The 24742-nt window shown below is 34.6% G+C and overlaps 1 protein-coding gene across 2 annotated transcripts; it reads left to right on the top strand.

Annotated features, from left to right (window-relative positions):
* Positions 1–13484: 13484 nt before the first annotated feature.
* On the top strand, positions 13485–18228 carry LOC6566328 (ELAV-like protein 2). Of its 2 annotated transcripts, none has more exons than XM_001992019.2 (5): positions 13485–14191; positions 14549–14593; positions 14664–14921; positions 15001–15244; positions 17387–18228. In XM_001992019.2, exons 1-5 carry the CDS (start codon positions 14002–14004, stop codon positions 17709–17711), a joined length of 1062 nt encoding a protein of 353 aa, XP_001992055.1. In that variant the 5' UTR covers positions 13485–14001; the 3' UTR covers positions 17712–18228. The 2 variants fall into 2 exon arrangements, with proteins under 2 accessions (XP_001992055.1, XP_032594646.1); XM_032738755.2 differs by having other exon boundaries at positions 13485–14200; positions 17387–18052.
* Positions 18229–24742: the final 6514 nt, after the last annotated feature.

Raw genomic sequence — 24742 nt, 5'->3', positions numbered from 1 at the left:
CTTCATAGATCCCAAAGTTATGTATATATATATATTTACATAACTTTGGGCATTTCGCTTGATTTGATTCGATATTCGGTAAGTTCCATATGCGATTAATAAATGAGAACTTCTGTTCCAAAGTTGACGTCCCTATCTGTTATATATGGGAAAGGCACATTCATACAGGCAGACAGGCAGGCAGACAGACAGAAATGGGGATATTGACTTGGCTGTCCATGCTGAGCAAGAATATATATATATAAGTTAACATGATCACCAGGAAATGCGTCCCACGTTGGGCGCCAATTATGATAGCTGCTAATCCCGGGACCGGATTAATTTCACTTATACACTTAGCTGTTGAATATGCTTACTTCTGCCTACTACATATCTCTGTACAGCTCCGTTAAACCCATCTTTTGTTCACTATTTCCAATGGGTATTCAGGTTATTCAAACAAATCAAGCACCGACAATTGCAAGTCGGTCGGCGAATCTATGCAACACTATTTTGGCCTTAAGAGCATGCCTTTTAGCCAAAGACTTTCTCATCATCATTATCGCGTTGAACAGCATGAAGCTCAATCGGCTCGTAGTCTTAATTTCAATTTCTTTTTAGACATTTTCGAAACTTTTGCCAAGTTGCCAAGATGCCGATGCCGATGCCGAGTGGATGAAGTGCTAAACAATTAATTAGAAAAGTTTTTTTTTCTCTTCCTTATCGCTCTGTTTATTTCGTTTTTATGCTTGCTTTTTTGGACATTGGCTGGATTGACGTGATTGGACTTAAAAAGCAATTTCCTAAGTTGGTAGCAAATACAAAAACAAAAAATAAGAAGTGCTTGTACTGTTTTTACCTGTCTTACGCTAAGCGGCAGCTAAGCGAATCTTAATTAAAATAAACAGTTAGTTTAGATAGACAGTAGGACTTATGCACACATTTCCTACACAGGCTTTCAATTAATTCTACGCTATTTAAATGTGACTAATTTAAGTACCAATATTTCAAGCAAAAGTTTCATTTAATTTCCTAATGCCACCAATAATATTTCTTCTATTCTTGAATGTCGTCTACAGTATGTAATATGTTCCTGGGGGAACAGTCATACGACGATTAGTTAGGGAGGGAAGGGCTCAATAAAGAGGAGTCTATCGGTGTATGAAGTTAGAAATTCTTTTGCACAATTGTGGAGACCACACATAAAACCCGTGTTTCAGAATTAAACGCATGACAGAAGTGAATATTGACATGGTCGTTTAAGGGTCATCATATAGTTTTAGCTTCGATTTTCTCATCTTATCTATTGCTTAAAGCAGTGATTTTTAAATTAGATGCATTTTTAAAGGGTGCAGCAATCGCTTGTTGTGAACCCCCTGTTTGCTTTTTATCGAGTACACTTTTTGACAACTATTTAAATCTTTTACAAGAACTGCTCCCAAAACGAGTACACCTCAATTATTATTTCAAATTCTGTGTGTGGTGGGTGTGGGCGCCAAACCAAAAATATTTTTGAATTATTCTCTACCCTCATCCACGCCTCCCCCCTCACTAACCCACACACACACACATTGATATAATATATATATAGATATTTTTGCTACCCTTGGCTCAATAAATGTTAATGTGCAATTGGGAGTTATGTTTGCTGATGACAGGTATACTCCATAAGAGATAGATATATATAAATATATACATCTATATATATATGTATATATGTATGTACTATCACGAATGCCGTTTTGTTTTGCTATGTAACATACACACATACACACATACACATATATATAAACATGTATGTGCGTTTTTGTGCCTTTTCTATTGCAATTTATTACAACAACAACAAAAGGGAAAATTCGAAAAAAGCGCAAAAACATGGAAAACCATTTTATGTGCTAACGAAATAACAAAAGCCGGTTCCTTGTGTGACTGTGTGTGTGTGTGTTAGCTAACACTCTCTCAAGCATACACATGTACACATGTACTCACACACACACCCACACACACACACGGACACACCCTGCCGGCAGCCACGTCGACACAAACACATAAAATGCAATGAGGCAACTTTTTTTTTCGCTCTATGTTATTGTTCCTTGTCTGCTTCTTCTTCTAGGTTGCATACCCTGTATAAATCTGAATGCTTGAAGGCTAGCAAAACGAAGCTGTGCTCAACTTCAGATTGACACGCATCCCATTACATCTGATTGCACAAATATTACATAATATGTAAGGCGCTTGAAGTTAACCATAAAATTGAATTTAATGAAAAGGAGATCTAGTTTATCTAGGTTAGTTTGGTCGCAAAATGCCAAAAAACTGAAATCAACTCATACACTTAACTGGAAACTGAACACTTCACGTAGCGGAACCGGTACGGGAACCGGTTCAAAACATCTTTCTTTGCACCTATCTTTAACGAATAAAAAAGGTTAAAGATATCGGTTCTCGTTTGGCATTCTGTGTAGAATATCAAGAAGAATATCGATCCCAATTCCAAAATAGGCAGGGTATCTTCTAGTCAGGCACACTCAGGTTTAGCACTATACCGTTTTTATGCTTTATGCTTGCTGTTGCTTTTTGCTTTCTGCCACAAATTCAATTTCCGCACATTGTGCGAAGCTCCCCAAACGAAAAGTCCCCCTCCACATCCCCAGCCTCTCAATACCCACTCACCCACAAAAAGGACTCTCTCTCTCTCTCTCTCTGTTACAGACATGCGCAGTCTCTCACTCTCTCTCTCTCTCTATCTGTGTGTTTGTTTCCAGGATACTAGAAATAAATTTGTGTGCCGCGTAGATTGCGCAATCTATGAAAATCAAAACAACGCCCCACAAATACACACACACAAACACTGACAGAGACACGCATGGAGAGAACATGAATGAACAGCAGCGACGAAGAGAGCTCTACAGATTGAGAAAAGGAGAGAGTGGCAGAGAGAGATAGAGAGGGAGAGAAAGAGAGAGAGCGACAAAGAGAGACAGAGCGAAAGTAAAACGGAGGGTGTGAGAGTTGTAGGAAGGACCCCGGAGACAAGTTGGCCACCGGCCGGCATTTCAACTGGGGGTTGGTGTTTGGTGGTACGGGGTAAAGTGTAGGGGATAGTAATGGGGGTGGTGGAGGAGGGGGGGGGGAGTGGTGGTGGTTAGTGGTAGGGGGTGTCTGCCCATTTATGCTGCACATAACATTGTGTCAGAGTTCAATATCCTGCATGGACACAGTGCCTGCAGGTGGCAGGCAGCTTTTGAAGTCAGGTGTCACCACAGAGAATGCGCAGAATTGATGTAAATATATATATGTACGTGTGTGTGTCTATACCTATATAAACGTGTGTGTATGTGTGTGTGTGTGTGAGTTTGTATGTACTCGTTATATACAAACATAGCAGCTGCAGCATATCTGCATAAGTGATCAGCAGAGCGAGAGCTAGAAAGAGAGACAGAGACAGAGAGAGAGAGAGAGAGAGAGAGAGAGAGAGAGAGAGAGAGAGAGAGACAACAGAGGACTGCTTAAAAGCTTAAGCAAAACTCGCTGAGCTGTCTTAAGTCCAGCTTTCAACTTTTGTTGAGCGTTACGCATCTTATCTAATTATCTCTTATGCATAATGTATGCAATTGTACACTCAGCAAAAAATCGCCCTGAAAACTGGAAAGTTTTCCTTTTTCGTCAAAATAATTTCTAAATATACGAAAAAACATGTATACCAAATTATAAATGCTTGCTCTCAAAAAATATGAATTGAATTTTACGAACCTTTGTTTATGTGAAATCTTAAATGAATAATATTTATATTAATAATGTAAGCAAAAAGAAAGCTATGTTTTATAGTTGTTTTCAAACATTTGAAAGCACCCTGGAAAAGCAAGCAGCTTCTATTAGCTTTGAGTAAGCAGCTTAAAGTGCAACTTATGCAGCAGCAGCAGCAGCGGCTGGAGTGAAAGAGAATGAAAATTTCAGTTTATTGTGTCATCATAGAATTGAAAAATGTTTTTCTTCGTGAAAGTATTATAACAAAAGGTTTAACAAAAATTTTATAAGAGCTCAGTTAAGAGTGAATCAAACATTATTTAAAGCTCGATTCAGTTAGAGTTTTGAAAGCACAGCTGCGTAGAAAGCTTAAAGCCCCAACTGAACTACAGCTTGAGCTGAATCTTGGACTTTGCAAGCTGCTCTTGTCTTGCACTTAATTCAGCGAGAGAGTAGCTCAAGCGAGAGCATCTGGATTCGAAAATTGGTCAAATAAATTGTTAGTCAGGGTGCTAGAACTAATTTGAAATTTGTCTCTAATTATAATGGCTATCGAGGACACAAGGCAAGCTTTTATACCGTCTCATTTAACACTGGACACACACACACACACAGATGCGGATACAACCCTTAAAGTAGCACCCGAGAGACAGGAGGTAAGAAGCAGAAGGCGAAGAGGGTTGCTCACTTACTCAGCCGGTTCGACACAGCTGTGGCAGGCTTCACTGTACGTGGGCCACAAAAACAGCTGATCAGCGCTTAGCTGCCTGACTACCTTGTGGACATATGGACATCCTTTGCTGATTGGGCTGGTTGGGTTGATGTGCATTTTCAATTGATATTCAATTCAGTGTTCAACCTACCATTCTATGCAATTTCGGGTGCATTGAACTCTTATCTAATAGGAGCGAGAGCGAGTGAGTGTCAAAGAGAGAGGGAGACAGAGATAGAGAGAGAGGGAGAGAGACGGAATTTCGCAATAAATGGGACGCCCACAGGCGGTGTGTATAGAATATAAAAAGGGGTTGCTTCATCTCTAATGTTGAACAGCGTTGAGCTCAACAATACCTTTTGATGTGCCTATAAACGAATAACTTTAAGTGACCACTCTCAAACTATTGGTTTTAACTTAGTCTATTCCAAAATTCGCTTAACTATGCCTCAGCTTAGAATCAGAAGTATATGTGAAACTATCACCCTTTAAAAACAAACTAAACTGCGCCACTGCTCCAGCTGAAATGTCATTAGATTCCAGTTTTTCCGCAGACCCTGCTGAAAAAAGTCAATAAGTCGCTGTTTAACTAAAGATTTCACAGCTCTGAACCCCCATCCAGGTTGTGGTACACTCAGCAAAAAGCCGCTTTTAATTTTAGGAATTCGCCATAGTTTTGGCGTCAAGGGTCCTTGTCTCATTATTCAGAAAGTAAATTTCTAAAGTGGTTGAAGAAATATAATAATATATAACTTAGGGCAAGCGTAATTTTAAGGAAAATGTTTTCTTTTTTTCAGAACTTATTTCTAAAAACTAAAAAAAACTTTATAATTTGTAGGTCGGTTTTATTTGTCTTAGTGTAGAGCTGCTGGTGTCGGTACTGCCGCCGGTACTGGTAGTGCTGCTGGTGGTGTAATTGTTTTGTGTTGCCAAGTTGGTGGTGGATCGTGTTAGATTTCTCCTCTATAGAGGATCTATTTCTATCTCTCTCCCGTCCTGTGCAATGCAAATCGATTCGTTCTGGTTGCGTATTTGAGCCAACAAGCAACGAGTTAGCATTCAAACTGGTTTATGCGACACTCTTCTTTGACAGCGATCCTTTTTCCAAACTTTCCCTACTATTGTTTTTTTTTTGTTTTGTCGCTGTCAAAACTTGACAGCATTTTGGCATTTTGACACACATTCAAGTCGGAGAAACGCTTTGGAAAATGAAAGCACATGGCCAAATTTTTTGTATAAACCAAAATAAAGAGGGGGTTGCTGCCTCAAGGCTTGCTGAGTGAGTGAGGCGATCGTGAACCTGTTTTGACTTTTGTTTTACTTTTTAAATTGGAATAAGTCGGGTAAAATGGGAAATTGTCGAACTTAAGTAGAGGCAGCTTATGCATTGTTAGAAAATAATTGTAAATCTTTCATTTAATTTTAAAGGAGTTCCTTTTTGTTTACAAGATATCCTGAACAAACTCACCAGTTCTGCTGATAATGTTTCTTCCCCTTATGCAAGAAATCACCAACATCGGAATACTTAATCTTATAGCTCACATAGGATGGGATAGGATCGCTGGGGTTTTAAGATTTCTAGTTGACTTCGGTCTGCAAGGGTGTAAAATCCTTGGCATACCTTAAATCATATGTACTATGTATGTAGTGCACAATTTGAAGTATTTCAAATCATTTACCCAGATACAATATGCAAAATTGTGCTCGAAGATATTCAATATCTGTATTTGATCTGTAGAAATGAGTTATTTAGTGCACGAATACTCACAAGTATCCACTTGACACTCAATACTCAAGGCTCATTCACATATATACACACACACACACACAGACACAAACACACACACACACAAACACACACGCATACGTAGAGAAAACAGGCAGAGTGGAGTAAGGGGCTGACAACCACCCCAAAACACGGAAAATTATAGGAATTGGGTCAAAAGATAAACGGAATTATCTTCAAGAGCCTATGCAAAAAAAGAAGAAGAAAGAAAAAAAGAAATGCAAATGCTTAAAAAATGCAAACAGTTGCCACTCAAGCAGCAAAGAAGCAGCAACCACCCAACAAAAAAAAAAGCAACTCAACCACCGCCCGGCACCTCCCCACGGGGCGACCTTCTCTGTTCTCTCAATATTCTCGCTTTTGTTCAACTTCAGTGTTGTCAAGCTAAAACGTTGAAATTTCATTATTTATCATAAGGAAGCTGTTTCATTGCGTGTGTGTGCGAGTGTGTGCGAGTGTGTGTGCGAGTGTGTATGCGTGTGTGTGTGCGAGTGTGTGTAGCTCTGATTAATAGACTGTTTGCTGCAAGGTGCAGCGCTCTCCGCTTTTCCCGGTGTGAAGCGTTTACAAATCAAAGACAACCGGCTACCGGCAAAGCTGCTCCCTCTCTCTCCCTCTCTCTCTCTCTCTCTCTCTCTTTCTCTAGTTTCTCCATGGAAAGTCGGGCTCTGGGATGTCCGGGGGGGCTCTCTCTCTCTCTCTGTCTCCCTCTCTTCGTCGCGGTCGTTAGTTTGCGTATCCTTATTGAGGGTTGGGTGGGCGGTGGGATTGAGGGGGGGGTGTGGAGGGGGCTTTCGTTTTGTGTTTGTGGCTGTGTCTAAATTGTCCCATGTCTTTTGTCTCTTGTCGAGCTTTAATCTGGCCAACAATTTGGCTTTTGTTCCCTGTTTCTAAATATAACTTGGTATTATAAAATTAACTTGCTTGAGAATTTGTTGGGCAATTACAAGTACTTAAAGGAGTCCCTAGGGAGAGCGAGGGAGCGAGAGGGGGATGTCACATCTTATTGGAAATATTCCTAGAGTCCCTGAGTGCTTTAAGACTCTGATCTATAAGTTATACATTGGTTGCATATCCGTTACCCTTAAGTCACCCACTTATTCTTACTTTAGTTAAATTTTATTATTCAGATATATATATTCAAGAAGTGCCAGATGTCTGATTGTCTCTATGCAAATTAGTCTTCTTATTATAGCCGGAACTCGTTGAAAAACGGATCTCTGAGGCTGTAACAGATCCCTCTTGTTTCTGTTATTATATGTATATCTTTTAACATTTCTTTTGTTAATCCTTTTTTGTCATATAACATTCTAATAGAAACATTGATCAATATAAAATATTAATATTAAATACTAAACTTCATTTACAAGTTATGGCATATAATTAAATGAATAATTGTAGTTTCCTCTAAGTTAGTCTTCTGCCAGTTTCTATGATTAGCCGTCAAAGTATTTGTGTCTATTTAAGTGAATGTTTCTAAGCCAATTTGATTGATATTAATATTGAAAGAGCTGTGTTTACATTCATACACTGAAAATAGCATTTGGAGAGCTTCTTCTTGCTGCTTGCTCCTTGCTCCTTGCTCCCTTGATAAGCGCCAGATGGTGCTCTTAATCTGCTTTGCATATCAAAGTATATAGTATATACATACATATATATATATATATATATATATATATATATATATTTATATAGAATGTATATGTATTGTGTATATAAGTGTGTACACACTTGCATATCTTGCATATCCCCAAAAAAAAAAAAACAAAAAAACCCCTTTCCACATTGCCCAGCCACCCACATGCCCTCTCAGTAAACAGCGAGTGGGAGAGAGAGAGAGAGAGAGAGAGAGAGAGGGCGCATGCTTTTGTATTGCCAGCTCGTTCGCTCAAAAGGGTGTGTACCAGCTTGGCCCGAGCCTTGAGCCTGGGAGCGAGCGTGATAGCGCCAAAAAAGGATATGAATGTGAAAAAGCCCGGGTGGTTGCTGGCAAGCAACCATGCACGCATGTACGCTCTCTCGCTCCTGCTCTCTCTCTATGTGTGTCTGTGTGTGTGTGTGTGTGTGTGTGGGGGGTTAAAGGATACTACGTGTACGAGTGTGTATGGCGAGCTGTGGCCGGCGGCGCCTGGTTTTTCAGTTCAGTCGTACGTGTTCGTTCGTTGCTTTCGTTCGGTTTTGATTCCATTCGGTTGTGTTTCTCATTCGAGAACATTCATTTATAATTTTTTGACTCCTCTGCACCAGTTTTTGTGTTTTGTATTTGTATTCAGTTACGAATTTGTTGTTGTGTTCTCGGTTTTTTAACAAAACTATATAAAATATAAAACAACAACAAATACAACAACAACAACAACAGCTATAACTGTGCATAACTCTCTCACTGTCTCTGTGCAATAAAATACCAGAAGATATAAATATATATATTGTATATATATATATATATATAGACGCTTTAATTATCGCTACTATCGCAACTTTCGTTTCGTTTAAGACTCGTGTCGGGGCTACTAAAAAATTGCAATACGTTGAAAGCCAAGCTAATTGTTAACCAACAACAACCAACAACAACCAACAACAACAACACCAACAACAAACAACAATTGTGTTCAACAGTCCTAGTCAAATTTATATACATATATATTTTTTTTCGCTTTTTGTTACACTGTGCAACAAATTAAAGGAAATGTAAGCAACTACAACAACATGAACTGCAACAACAACAACCACAATCACAACAACTACAACAACAACGTTGAACAACTATAACTAACACCTAAACAACAACAAATACACTGTCACCAGAGCGAGATAGCAGCTGCTATTGCCTGCAACGACCAGTGTGCGAGTGCGAGCGAGAGCGAGAGCGAGAGCGACAGCGAGATAGAAATAGAGAGCGAGCTTTACAATCAATACAATTCAAAACTTTTATTTTTGGCTCCCTCCTCTTCTTCTTCCTCATCGTCGTCGTCTTCTTCTTCTTCATCATTTCTCCTTTTTTTTGTGTTTTGTTTTGTTTTTGACTTTGGCTTGTATCTATTGCCAAAAAAAAAAAAATATGTATATATATATATATATATGAATATATATACACACATAGAACAGTTATAACAGTGTATGCTGAATTTTTTTTGTGAGTATTTTCCGTTATTTTTTTCATGTGCCTTTTTTTTTCTAGTGGGAAAAGTGTGCGAAAAGTGTTAAGCAAATTGGGACTTGTTACAGTCAATGTTCCCCGTATGATCTATAATTGATTGAGAGATAGAAAGAGAGAGAGAGAGAGAGAGAGAGAGAGCAAGAGAGATACAGAGAGGGAGACAAATAGGGTGAGAGGAAGGGAGATACAGCGATGCAGATAGAGACAGTTATAGTTGATATCCTTGAGGAGCTGTCTAAGACTAAGTATCTTTCACTCCCTCTTTTTCTCTATATCTCTATTCTTTATTCTACATTTTTCAAAATCTCTGTCTTCCGTCAAGTTGAAAGCTTTTTCTTTCTTTTATCTCCCTCTGTCTTTCTTCCTGTCTCTCTCTCTCTCTCCCTTTCTGACTTGGGCCACTTTTAAGTCTGGTGTATTTGTCTTTCTTTGTTATCTTCTTGCTGACTCTTCGTTCTTTCTTCTTCATCTCTTTCTTTCTCTTTCTCACAATGCCTCTGATTATGTATCTCTCGCTCTCTCTCCCCATCTCTCTCTCGCTCCCTCTTTTCTTTCTCTCTCATTGGCACACGTCTTTTGCTGGCTCCTTCTTTTCTTGGCAGCTTGCTTCTCTCTCTCTCTCTCTCTCCCTGTCTGCTGTCTGCTGTCTCGCTCATGCTGCTGTCTTTTTGTATCCTTGGCCATCAATATTTAAGACATGTCCTGACCCACCTCAAGGCACTGTGGGGCGACACACATTTTAAATGAGGTCACAGATATCGGCGCAAAAGTCTCAATTACACATTTTCTTTCTTGCCTTCCTTCCTTCTTTCTTTCTTTCCCTCCTTTTTTATAACATGCACACACACACATATATATATATTCACACACGTACTTGGCCAGGTCGCTGGCCGTTTGGGGGTTGCCATCTGAATGGGGAGTTGCTGGTGGCGAAGTGGCTGTTGGGTGGCTGATGCGGCAGCTGCTTGCAATTTCCTGCTGAGATGCAGCTAGCTTAACTGCAGCCTCATTCTCTCTCTCTCTCGCTCTCTTTTCCCTTTGAGTGTGTGTGCTCTTTGCTTCCTCTTGAGCTTTTGATAGCTGCACTTCCTTTTGTTCTTTGGAGTCGTCTCCGCTTTTGCGGCTTTGACTTTGACTTGTTTTATTTATTTTTTTGTATACCCTTATCGATGGTATATTAAGATTTTGTCCAAAAGTGTGTAGCGCATGAATGAAACAACCAATTCCATAAAATATACATATATGTATATAAATACTAAGAACTTCTTCTTGTTTTTAGAAACGATTTCCAAATATAAGAAATCATTTCTCTTACTTACCCTAAATCGACAAACCCAAAAATTTGATGTTTTGTTTTATTTTTATTAGAAATATTTTTTATTATTAAAAAGTGCATTTTCTAAAAGGTAGAAATGCAAATCCTTAATTTTTAAATTTCAGAAACGAGTTAAAATTGTATAAACAACAAAAAAGCTAATGATAGAGTTCTATAGATATATCGTATATCTTAAAGAATCTCGAATTTCTAAAAATCTGTGTGTTTTTTTTCTGAGTGTAGACATATTTAACACAACCAGGTATTAGCAGTTGGACTGCTTTCTGTAAAGGGTATTTAATATTCGGCGTGCTGTGGATCGCTCATCTTTCTTGTGTTTCTTTTCGTTTTTCTTTTGTTTCTTTGGCCTTTCAAGTGCTCTTCGTGTGTTTGTTTTTATTTATTTTTATTATTGTTTATCTGCTTATGACATGCCGATTGTTGTTGCTGTTGTCGTCCTTTCTAGGTGCCTTTTCAAGTTGCGTTGCCATCGAGTTCATTGAACGCTGGCCGCAACAGCTGTTGAATAGCAACCGCAACCGCAACAACAACAACAGCAACAGCAACAACAACAATAACCACAACGGTCTCAACAATAACTAGAAAAGCCAAAAACCTAAATACAAAAAGAAAAACACTGGCCGCTAAGCGACGAGTTCATTGACCCATCGAATTTAAGAGCCCAACAACCGACAACCGTCCAAAATCCTACATCGAATGCACAGCCAACAAGCAGCCCATGTGTCCTGTGTATCCTGCATGTCCTGTGTGTCCTGTGCGCGACGTGCCGCTTCGTTTGTTTGTTTTTCGCGTCAAGTTTTTACCCTATTTTCATTTTCAATTTCTAGCCAAAAGGGAGTAACATTTTCCCTACCCCTCGCTCTCACTCGTCCTCTCTCTCTATATCTCTCTATCTATATATCTCTATCTCTCTCTCTCTCTCTCTCTCTCTCTCTCTCTCTCTCTCTCTCTGTCTCTGTCTCTCCTTGTCTATGTCTATTTTTCAACCCCTCAAAATGCTTCCTATTGGAACAATGTGCAGGCAAGCTATATATTCCGATTGGAGTTGTGTTGCACAGAATTATAATAATTTTTCATTAATGCGAGAGAAAGAGAGAGTTTAAGCATCCGCTTAGTTAGTTCGTGGAAAGCAAACGAATTTTAGCACCCTTGGCTATTTTGTAACTACATCTTAGCACAGGTGTTGAAATGCGATTGAATACTTAAACTTTTGACAGCTTGTATTTTTATTCGAACAATGCCAATATCAAACGGAATGATAAAATAAATGGAATTGCGTTTAGCCTTTATAATATTATCACATTTCTATCTTATACTATCGAAATCCTGTTAAGTTTCTGGGTTACTGGGTATTTAATATCAACTTGAAAGCTCACATAAAAAAATGCTGATCAGTGCAAAAAAGGAAAAAAAAATTATGTGTGCTCCACTTGAGAAAGATCGACTAGGGTTTGCCCTGTTAAATGAATTTCATCATTTAATAACTACATTTTTTTAACTGCTGATCCTTATCAATATTATATGCCTATTACCCACACACATTCCCCTAACATTACACAGGGTACAACAAATGTTAAATGTTCTTCAGTACTTTCTCATTGTGGTGCAGAACTGCTGAGCAAGCGAATTGTGCATTTAACACTGATAAACAATCTCGCATAACAGTAATTTAATTCAATTTCAAATTATTAATCCAAGATTTTTGCTGACAAGAAAGAAAATATAAAAAAGCAAAAGAAACTTGGTAAACTTGGTAAACATATTTGGGGCTTTTGGTTTAAGTTATGGGAGATGGGGGATGGGGTGGTTATTAAAAAGATGATGATGCCGAAAACATGTCAAAAATCTACATAGACAAATATATTTTTGGGGTGGCTTTTCTATCGCTTCTCGCTTCGCTTATCAGCGGGGGGGTTGTGTTGGCAAACTTGTTCTATATTTAGCTGCTTTGAAACTGAAATGATATTTTTGTTTTTACAATTTACTACTTGCAGATTGAGTAAAAACGGGCGAGCAATCGAACAGCTATTTATCATTTATCGGACACGAGAAACAAACAAGAAGAGCAACTGGGAGAAAGAAGAGAACGAGAAGAGCACAAATCGATGAGAAGATTTTGAAATTGCAACCGAAGAAGAAGCAAAACGTTAAACCAAACACCACCAAACAAAACCAACAACAACTATTAACATAATAAAAAGAACAACAACAACAAATATAACGAATAATCATATTTAAGCGTATATACAACATTATAATAAATACATATACCATATATTATATATGTATGTATATTTCGAATAAAAACACAACTAAGTTCCAACAACAACAAAACAAAACAAAAAAAAAAGAAGAAAAACAAACAACAAAAAACGCAAATTTAGTAAAAATAATAATAATTATATAAAACAAAAAATTATTGCTATCTTTTTGCATTTTTGCAATTTTATATATAAAGAATAATAAAAGAGAACAAAAAAAAAAAACGAAACAAAAAAATCAACAAAAGAGAGAGACTCGAAACAAAACCAGAAATACCAAAACCATTAGCAAAATTTACTCTTTTATCTAAAAATAACTAAAACAAAAATAAATTCAAACTTAAATAAAATTTTAAACTTTAAGCGAAGCCAAAGAACGGTTTAAGACACAGAGAAAAACAAAAAACAAAGAAACATAACATAAATAAAGGACTATTTTTTTTTGCGATCGTAGTTGATCTAAAAACCCACAAAACACAAAAAAAAAAAAACGAAAAGGAAAACAAAAAAAAAACGTCATAAGTCTAAAGCGAAAATTCGATAAAAAGAAAATCCTTGCGACAAACAACTTCACGGGACTTGTGCAAAGCGCAGTCAAAGAACTTTATAAATAATACTATAACAAAAAAAAAAAACAAAAACAAAAGAAAACAAAAGAAAGAAATTAAAAATTCAAAGATATAAGCACATATATTGTAAGCATAACCAAGCAAGCAGTGAGATTAAATACTAAGCGCAAACGAACAACAACAAGAACAACTACCGGGTGCAACTAAAGGCAGTAACAACAGTACCAGCAATAGTAACAGTAACAGTAACAGGAGCAGTAACAGGAGCAGTAACAGGAGCAGTAACAGTACCGGTAGCAGTATCAGTAACAAAAACAGTAGCAGTACCGGCAACAGTTGCTAGTATTACCGTACCAATAATAGTAACAGTTGCAGTAACAGTTGCAAGTACAATTGCAACATCAAAATCACCATTAGCACCATTAACGGCAATAGCAACAAGGACGAGAACATGACCAACGCAATGGACATTGTGAAGAACGGTAGCGCCAATGGATCCGTTGATGGCAGCAATGATGAGTCGCGCACCAATTTGATAGTCAACTATCTGCCACAAACCATGACGCAAGAGGAGATGCGTTCGCTCTTCTCTAGCATTGGTGAGTTGGAGAGTTGCAAACTGGTGCGAGATAAAGTCTCAGGTAATTTGGGTAAATATTAACCAACATTCTAATATGCTTTCTATATATATGTGTATTTATATTTATTTTTTTATTGCATATATAACACTCATCATTTGTCATACATCTAATTTAGTTATTTACTTCTTGATGAATTTATCATTCAACTTAGCATGTGGTACAGCATTATCTCAATATCAATAATTTATTACTATGTTTCTATTTAAATTGACTTAGCTAGCTTTGATTTGGTTCGTAGCTTGCACACTTTAGTAACGAAAGCGATTGATTGAATTATTATTTATTAGCATGCATAAACTGAACAATAGAATCAAAGCCCTTTATTCACATATCAAGAACTACAATTACTTTTTACAGTCTTGCCAGCATCATTGACCGCACTCAATCCGGCTCTGCAACAGGGTAAGTTATCAAATTAAATGCAAAACCTATCAAATAAAATATTTTATTTATATTCTTTTTTGTTATTTAGGCCAGAGTTTGGGCTATGGATTTGTTAATTATGTGCGTGCCGAGGATGCTGAGAAGGCTGTGAACACCCTGAACGGTTTGCGTTTGCAGAATAAGGTTATTAAAGTATCATACGCCCGTCCAAGTTCAGAATCTATAAAGGGTGCTAATTTATATGTATCGGGTCTTCCGAAAAATCTATCACAACCAGACTTGGAGGGGATGTTTGCATCGTTTGGCAAAATAATTACATCTCGTATACTCTGTGATAATATTTCTGGTACGTGACTATAACGCTAACGATAACGATATCTATAATTTATCGATTTGTCTAATTGATGCTTGTGTGCTTGTCACAGGTCTATCGAAGGGTGTCGGTTTTATCCGTTTCGATCAACGCAACGAAGCTGAACGCGCCATACAGGAGCTGAACGGTAAAACGCCCAAGGGCTATGCCGAGCCGATAACAGTTAAGTTCGCCAACAATCCAAGCAATAGCGCCAAGGCCCAAATTGCTCCACCCCTCACCGCCTATTTGACGCCCCAGGCGGCAGCGGCAACACGTCGACTGGCCGGTGCCCTACCTTCAGCCGGACGTATCAGGTGCGCAATATCAATTAATAAAATAAAAAACAAAACAAAAAAAAACCTCACTCAGTCACGGAGTAACGGAACATACTCTATATATACATATATATATATTTATATATAAGTATATAGTATATATATATATTTACTATTTACTTAGTCTAGTCAAAACACGAGTCCGAGTGTATATTTGTTGCCCCCCTTTGGGTGTCCGCTCTACGTTCCAGTTCTTAAGTTTAGATAAAGAAGTTGAAGAAGAAGAAGAAGAACTACTACCAATATTAGACATGAGTTTGTTTTATTTATATTTCTATATACATGTATATATTTGCTATGATTTCGATTTTTATGGGTTTGAACATAACGTTTACATAACTTTATTTCTATTTACCTACCTCTTATGTGGCATATTTCGGTTTTCTTTTTTCTTTGACAAAAAAAAAAAAATACAAAAAAAAAAACAAATTTCTCATCATAATTTTAGCATTGGAAAATTTCCCATGTTAGCGATTAACAAGGGTTTGCAAAGGTGAATTTTTCGACTTATTCATTTCTCACATACACACAATACACTCACACACTCACTGACACACATACAAATGTATTTATTGCTGTTTTTCTTTGTTTATTTGCGAAAAACAAAACAGGGTGTCAAACCGAAACGAATTTATGCTTCGAAAGAGCCTCAAAAAATCCTCAAACATGAAAATAATGGAAGCTGGCGCTTGGTATTGATATATATCTATGCATTTTTGAAACTCAATTAATGGGATGACCCTTACACGATCACTAATGACATCACTTCCGAATTTCGCCACCTTTGCCGGTTCTGTATTTCAATCGATCTATTTTGGTTAACGGGGCCAGTCTCGGTTCCAGTTTGACACCCTGAAAAAAAATAAATCATTTCAAAAATAGACAGTTTTGATACTAAATGTTTAGCTAAATGTTTGTGTGTAATTGTTCCTCATAAATACCCAATAATAAAAACAAAGATATTATTTCAAGAATTTAATATATATTTTATCTGTATTTGTTATGTTTTTCTATAATGGCTTTTTGTGTTTCAAACGTTCAATTTGAATTCCGTACGTCGCATGATTTCTGATTTGGTTCTTCAACAAGCGAAACAATATAATTTCAGTCAATTTCGATTGAATTTTATATAAAATATCACTGTGTAACATATATTCGTTGACAACCAAACTTTATTCCAAGTCTGCTTTGATTTTATAAATATACATATACATATATTTACATATATTTTCCATTTTGATTTTTGTACGAAACTAGCGACAATTACATGATTGTGCTTTTAACTGAACAATTGGGCAAATAGAAAAAAAAAATGCGGCACAAAACGAAAAAGGAAATGAAATCAAAATTTTTGCAGCACAGTGTAATAGTGGCCATGAAAGCATGTATAAAATAACTTATAAAACAGAATTAAATAGAACTTATAACTTTGGCTGGCCGATGTTACAATACCCTTGCAAATGGTAGAGTTGACAAAATATACTATGTATTTATATTTGTCTGATGTTTTGCAAAAATAAACAACTGTGCTTAATATTAATAGATAGATTATTATAGATTAATTTTATTTTAGCTTTGTAAAACTTAGATGGAAATTTAATATCGATAACATGAAGTTAATTTGATCTGCGTACGATGTACGAGAACTTATATTCCAAGTTTATTTCTGTTGCTCTTGTAGACTCTGAGAAAACGACATACATACAGACGGACATGGACCTATATACACCACTGCAAGGGTACACAAAAACCAAAAAAAAAAAAAGAAAAAACATAATAAATTAATAACATATTACCCAGCATAGCGTTAAATGGTTTCCTAAGTGTTTTACTCAAGGAGGGATTTGACACAATTTTGTTACGATATACTTACAATATATGTATCATAAACTGAATACAATGAATACAAGCTCAAGTATTTACTCTCTGTATATCTCTCTCTCTCTATCTCTCTCTCATGATACCTACACTAGTAGATACCCTATCATTATGTGTGCACTAATTCAATTTCATTCTCTACCCCAACCAATAACAAACCAAAAAAAAAAAAATATATCTATATATATATATAAAAAAATAAAATACAAATAAATGACCAACTGTTAATAATTGATAAATCAGATACTCACCGCTGGCTGGTGATCTGTTGGCCAATTCGATATTGCCGGGCAATGCGATGACCGGATCCGGTTGGTGCATATTCGTCTATAATCTGGCACCCGAGACCGAGGAGAATGTACTATGGCAGCTATTCGGGCCATTTGGTGCGGTGCAATCGGTCAAGGTCATTAGGGATCTGCAGACCAGCAAATGCAAGGGATTCGGATTCGTTACAATGACCAACTATGATGAGGCTGTCGTCGCCATACAATCACTCAACGGATATACCCTCGGCAATCGTGTGTTGCAGGTTAGCTTTAAGACTAACAAAACCAAAACCACTTAAAAAACGAACACTATCTATCTAATCTATTCGAGTTTTGTATTGAGAACAACAAACTGAATGTATTTTTTGATTTGGCCAACTCTATAATCTCTCTCTAGCAAAATCGAGAAAACCTCTTAAGGATATATATATCAAATATATCAGATTGATCAAACCAAAAATAACTACTATGGCATTTGACAGCGAGTTGTAGTCGTAATTGAAATGCACAAATATACTGTATATAGTCAAGTATATAGTATATATGTGTGTTTACCTATATATTGATTTGTATGCTAAGCGAAGTTATTGATCATTAATGAAATCTTAGCGAAAATTTTTATATTTTTTCTGTTTTTCTTTTGTGGGAAATTAAATAATTTACCATTTTTTTTTTATTATTTAATAACACACACGCACACACAAAAAGTACTATAAAATACTAAATAAAAAACAAAGCTTAAAAGAGGCAACAAACACAAAGAACAACAAATGTCTATACATCAAATACCAAATAAAGAAAAAAAGAAAAAAAAAATACTTAAAAGCCATATTTAAAAACAATTACTTAAAATAATTGATTTTTTTTTAAATTAAATTAAATTAAACTAAATTGAATATTAATATTACGTAACTAAATTATTTAATGTTTATTCATTTAACTAAGCAAGTAAAAGCCACAAAACCAAAAAAAAAAAAAAACAAAAAATCATAATAAAAATAACAAAAAACAATTAAAATACACTCATACAAAGTAAATGCTAATTTTAAACAATTTATTCAGAATAGTATGCCCTATAGCCAGTATGTGCTGCTATATATAATTGTATTGATATATTGTATTTGTATTGTGTTCGTTATTCAAAAACTTAATTCACTTAATTAACTTAATTAATCAATTAATTACATCATATGAATTGCATTCACTTAATCTAATGTTATAATATGTATTTACAAAAGCTTATCTTCGATTCAATTTAATTCGATTCGATTCGCATTGAGTTGAGCAATATTCCCCATAAAAAAAATAATTAATATAAATTGGGTCTGTTTTAGAAACGCTACAATAGATGATAAACATAAACATACATGCAACATACATACATACATCCATGCATACATCATGACATATTTATAACCATTATTATTATTATAAATATGTAATCGTTTTAGTCTTTTTTTTTGTCGTCGTCTAACTTAAATGGAAAAACGAAAACCAAAAAAAAAAAAAAACCAAATAAAAACCAAAACAAATATCAAAGTATATTCAATATTGTATGTGCAAAGAAACAATGAAAACTTATTATATTATATTCTATTCTATTATATTATATTATATATTATTATGCCTACTTATTATTCCATTTTTACAACTTATAACTTATAAATAAAACCAAAAAACGCGAAACATCAACAAAATACCTAAAAAAAAACAACACAAAAATAATAAAAAATCAAATATACATATATACGTACATATATGTATATATAAAATAAATGTGTGACTTATTAAAAAAAACCATGCAAAGAGAAAAAACCAAAAACCCAAGAAAAAATAACATTTTGTTTTCCTTTTTGCAAACCACAATCAGAACCACAGACAACAAACAAAGCAAAACAAACAGCTGGCCACAATCTGTTGATTGTTTGATCAACTGATTGATTGATTGAGCTATCAAGCAGATGTAAATTGGGCTGCTAAGCACAGCTTGCAGTTTGGCAGCGTTGCACTGGAAACTGACAACGAATCACGGCACATTGTTATCGCCAGTTTTCTGTTGTGCATTCCTTAATATAATTTATGATTGATTTTTGTTTATTTTTCCTTATTTTTTTTTTTCAATGAAACTCTTGAGCTGCTACAAATGGGTAACTGAAATGTGGCAACATTGCATGCAGTTTGAAATTTGCTAGTCCTGGTCACACACCCGCAAACAAAATACACATATACAGATATACTTACTTAAAATACAAACAACAACAGCACTCGCATTTTTGAACAAATACTGAATAATTGAAACTCGCTCAGTTTCAATCTGATCTACAAAGTAAATGCATAAGTTTTTTAAATGGTTTGTCGGATGCAAGAAAACTAACACTAACAAAATAGGTAAAAATACGTCTATATATATATACAGATATATACAGATATACATACATGTAAGAAAGTGAGCCTACTAAATACATGCATAGATGCCTTTTCCCATTTATTCTTTTCCCCCAATATATTCAGTAGCGCTACAGCAGCAATCAATGTGTGTGTGTCAGTAGAAATTAGCAATTGATAAAGACAAAATAAAATACTAACAAGAAATACAATTTTTAAAACGAGACTCTTTTTTTTCGATTTAGTGCTTAAAGTAAAGCCACATCTACATGGCAAGCAGGCACTCTGAAAAAAAAAAAACACTTAAGATAGTTAATGAAAAACTCAAAGAAAAACGCTAAAATAAAAACTTTGTGGGCGTTGCATGGGCAAATTGAAAACACCAAATTTTAAAAACTATATATATATGTATACATACATATACATTTAAAAAAGTATATATACATAAACGATGTAACATTTTTTAAACAAAGATTTATAGTAAAATTTATTAATATATTGAATACTAAGTATATATACATGCATATATATATGTATATGTATATGTATATATGTGTATATATACATGGCAAACTATGTAAATGCATGAGGCAAATAACGCAAATAAAAAATGTGAAATTCATTTAAAAAATATCAAAGATTGGACAAACATTAAAAGCCCGAGATTCAAAAAATAACATATATAAAAATGTTCGCCAAATGTGCCCGTCAAAGATCGAGCTCTTTGGATCCCAAAAGACAACCAGCATACAAGTCATGGGCAGCATATACATACATGCATACATACATAGAGATATCTATATGTTATTAATGTAAGCTCGATGTTCGATATACGATATTCGATATTCAATAGTAAAAACTAATACCTTATATGTATACATATGTGTGTGGACAGCTACGAATTGAATTTAGACAGCACAAACACACAAATACAAATACGAACACGATTCGATTCGATTTTCGTTCGTTGATTTGTTTGTTTTGCCAGTGGACTCAAATAATATAACCTAGCCTATAAAAATGAAAGTAAAGCAAAATCATAAATGGAAAATAGAAAATACAAATACTCACTATGCATAAACTAATAAGTGTACGGGTGTATAAAGTTAAACACTACAATGAACCTAATGGATTTAATTACATAATTACAATTACAATTACATAAATAAAATATAATAATTTCCATCACATTAGCCAGGTGCGGATTGGATCCCATGCTTCGGGGACGTTGCTACGTTGCTGGGTCCTCCCTCGTTATTCAAGAAAGCAATATTAAAATGTGACTCGAGTTGACTGTGGCCCAAAAACAAGTAGCCAAGTTGGTTTCATCGCTGTTAGCACAAAGGCCCTAGACGCATCAGAATCTTTCTTTCTTTTGAATTTTTCGCATTTCTTATACTCTCTTCTAAGTGAAATTGAAGTAAATTCAGAACATTTTTCACATTGTAAATCTGTTTAATAATGCTTCAAACTATTCATCTAAGTGATGTTTGACAAGATGTTTTTTGATTTTCCTTTACTGAGTTTTAGTATAAACCAGAATTTTTGAATATTAAATTATATTTATTCAGGAAGAGAAGTGATCTTAAGTAAAATTAAAGAAAATTCAGAAACCAGTTTCAAGCTGGATGTCTCGCTCATCTTGTACAACGATACTTTTTTAAAGAAAGAAACAAGACTTTGTTTGAGTACTTGGTTTTTTTTTTAGCTTTTTCTGAAAACCTTGAGGCCTAGAGGTGCACAGCTGTATAAATTCGAAACTCAGCGACTCGGTCATAGAATTCACAGCATGCATACATAAGTGCATACTCTACAATTACCTAAATATAGCTAAACAATATAAGTACATTTTAAAAGGCGGATTGTGCAGATGAAGTGGATACTGAGAAAGCAGGAAAAGATGGAGGCGTTGAGGAAATGGTACTTAGAAATAGACAAAGAACACTCCACCCACACAAACAAATAAACACTGAAACAAACACACATACACACACACTCACACACTGGCAAATGAATGGAATACTGATAGAAGGCAGCAAGAAGAGTTAAGAACAGGCAACCAAAAAATGAAAAACAAAAAAAAAAACCAAAAAACCAAAAAAACAAAGCAAATACTGAACCCAACTGAAAAAACACTTGTGAACGAATAACAATGAAAATCATTAACTAAGCATAAAATGCATTTACAATTATTTCAAAACATATATATATATATTCTGCTTTTAGTGTATATATGTATATATATATCAAAATATATATGTATATACATATATATATTTTGGGCTGTATACATGCATAGGTACTTATATAGAAATATATGTATATGTGTTAACTCAATTGGACGGACAAGCAGCTTGAGAAAACCATACAACCAACACAACAACAGCAACTTCCAAACAATTTTACATTATACAACACTTTACACAGAAAACACACACACACGACCCCGAGAAACACACAAATTAGTTATCAAATATTTAAAGAGCACCCGAAGCAACAGAGCTTTGCAAAAAAATAAAATAAGAAAACACACACTTCACTACGATAGATCGATAACGATAACGATGACGACATCGTTCGATAACTCAATTTAGCTAATAAGCATTTAGTCAAATACCAAAAAATAATAGAAAATAGAATGAAAGAAAAAAAAAAACGATTGGAATCAACAGCCAAAACGATGCCAAGGCGAAATAGGCGCTTAAACACGGTCTAGATTTAAGCTTTGCTTTAATTTAATTGCAGTTGCTAACCCGTAGCAGTGGGCAGATGAAATCGGAAAATATCAACTAGTTTGCAGCAGGCGCAGTAACTCGATACGAAAGAGAGCAACCACATGCAAATGAAAGAGAGAGTAAAACAAAAAGATAAAACAAAACACAATTACAAAAACCAAAAAACCAAAAACGTAAACGTAGCCGCTTTTGTCAAAAAAACGCGCCCAAAACAAACCAAAACAAATCAGTAACGAAAACCAAATCAATATCAATATTAAGATGGTACATTTTATCTATAAGTAATTGCTATTAGGTAAAAATGAGAACACAAAGACACTCCAATCGATTACTCTCTATATTTGATTATGTATGCCTACTTATTATTGTCTACGAAGATATATGTATATTACTTTGTATGCACTCACAATTTGTACTTATATACTTACATTGCATTGTATTAACTTAGTTTAATCACATCTTAACCAAACTAACCCAAAACTTACAAAAAAAAAAAACAAAACAAAAAAAAAACATAAAACAAAAAAACTTTCCACATATAATTATACATTATATTATATTACATTATATTATATTATATTATATTATATTATATTATATTATATTATCTTATATTGTATTATATTATGCTTAGAGCATTGAACATTTTCTGATTCATAAACTACTTACTTACACGTATTGGAGTGGTTCGAGCATTTGTTTCTGCTTTTTGTACCCACGGCATGAAAAAAAAGAAAAGAAAAAAATGAAATCCTTTACGAAATAGCAGCTAAAGTGAAAAACATAAGAACGAGATTTGAAGTATCCAAAGTACTATACTCAATTCTACCGTTCACATACCGTATCTATATCTAAACGCATATTTGTATATACCTACATCTAGATCCATGTGATCTATTTGAAAAAGAGAGCAAGTTGTTTAACATAGATAAAATTTGGGTATACTTACTACCACGGACAGATGAATCGCAAAGTAAGCGGATAAATGGAGCGTAATAGAAATACTCTACAAAATGTACACATTTAGATGCATATATGATTATTATAAATGAAAACTATTACAAGAATTTAACTATACTCGTACATACTTATAATTGAAATATAGATGTATGCATTATTATTAATTGTAATTGTAATTATAATAATAATTATAATTGTAATTATAATTATTATTGTATTTGTATTTTATTGTATTTACCATGTATTAGTTTTTGTTCTACACTCTTTTGCTCTTTCATAAATAAAAAAAAAAGCAACAAAAAAATACAAAAAAATAACATAAGAGAAATAACAAATATAAAGCCGGCAAGCAATGGTAAAAATAACAACAAATAACAGATACACTAAAATAAAACACAAGTAACAACGTGAAATAAAAGGAAATGAAAAATATGGGCAAAATTGTTCTTTGATTTAAATCGGGGCTGCTTTTTATAAAATCAACAATTTTTCGTCAGCCGCTATATTTCCCATGGATTAGACTAAAGTGCTGTAAGGTTTTGGTGGAGAATACCATTAACACCAAATTAAAAGCTTCAAATTACTTCCTTTTTATGTCTCACATATAACTCAAAATGTCTCTTACTCACTTTCTATCTCTTTCTCTCATTCTATATTTTATAAATGTTCTCTCTTTTTTTTTTCTCTTCTTGAACTGAATTTCCATACAGATGTCTCTCTCTCTCTCTCTCCCTGGCTGTCTGGATTCCCTCGTCAAAAAAATTATATAAAAAAACATTAGTTTTTGCAGACAAAATGATTTATTTGAATTAAATGTTCATACAATACATTAATTGTTTGGTATAACACTTTATACATACATGTAAGTACAATTAATATATAGATTCATATTCATAGATATTCAAGCTTCGCCCTTCCGACAAAATACATAGAAATTTATAAACCATTTCTTTCCTCTTTCCAAATGGAATATGGAACGTATAACAGAACATGTCTGATAGAACAGATAGATATATATATATATAAAATGTAAGTCCCAATAATACTCTAACAACATGTATATATTTATGTGTACATGGAACATCTAATATATATATATATAAGTAGTATTCAATATATATTGGTACAAACCTTTGTTACTTAGGTACATAGAGTACGTATGCGAATTATTAATAAAAAAAAAAAAGTATATATATATATATATATATTGATTACAACTACTTATGACACAGATAAGGGACACACAATCT

The sequence above is a fragment of the Drosophila grimshawi genome, unplaced genomic scaffold, assembly GCF_018153295.1.
Source record: "Drosophila grimshawi isolate 15287-2541.00 unplaced genomic scaffold, ASM1815329v1 contig_848, whole genome shotgun sequence".
NCBI classification, from domain to species: domain Eukaryota; kingdom Metazoa; phylum Arthropoda; class Insecta; order Diptera; family Drosophilidae; genus Drosophila; species Drosophila grimshawi.
Note: the sequence above shows the minus strand (reverse complement) of the source record. Positions and strands in the feature narration are given on the sequence as shown.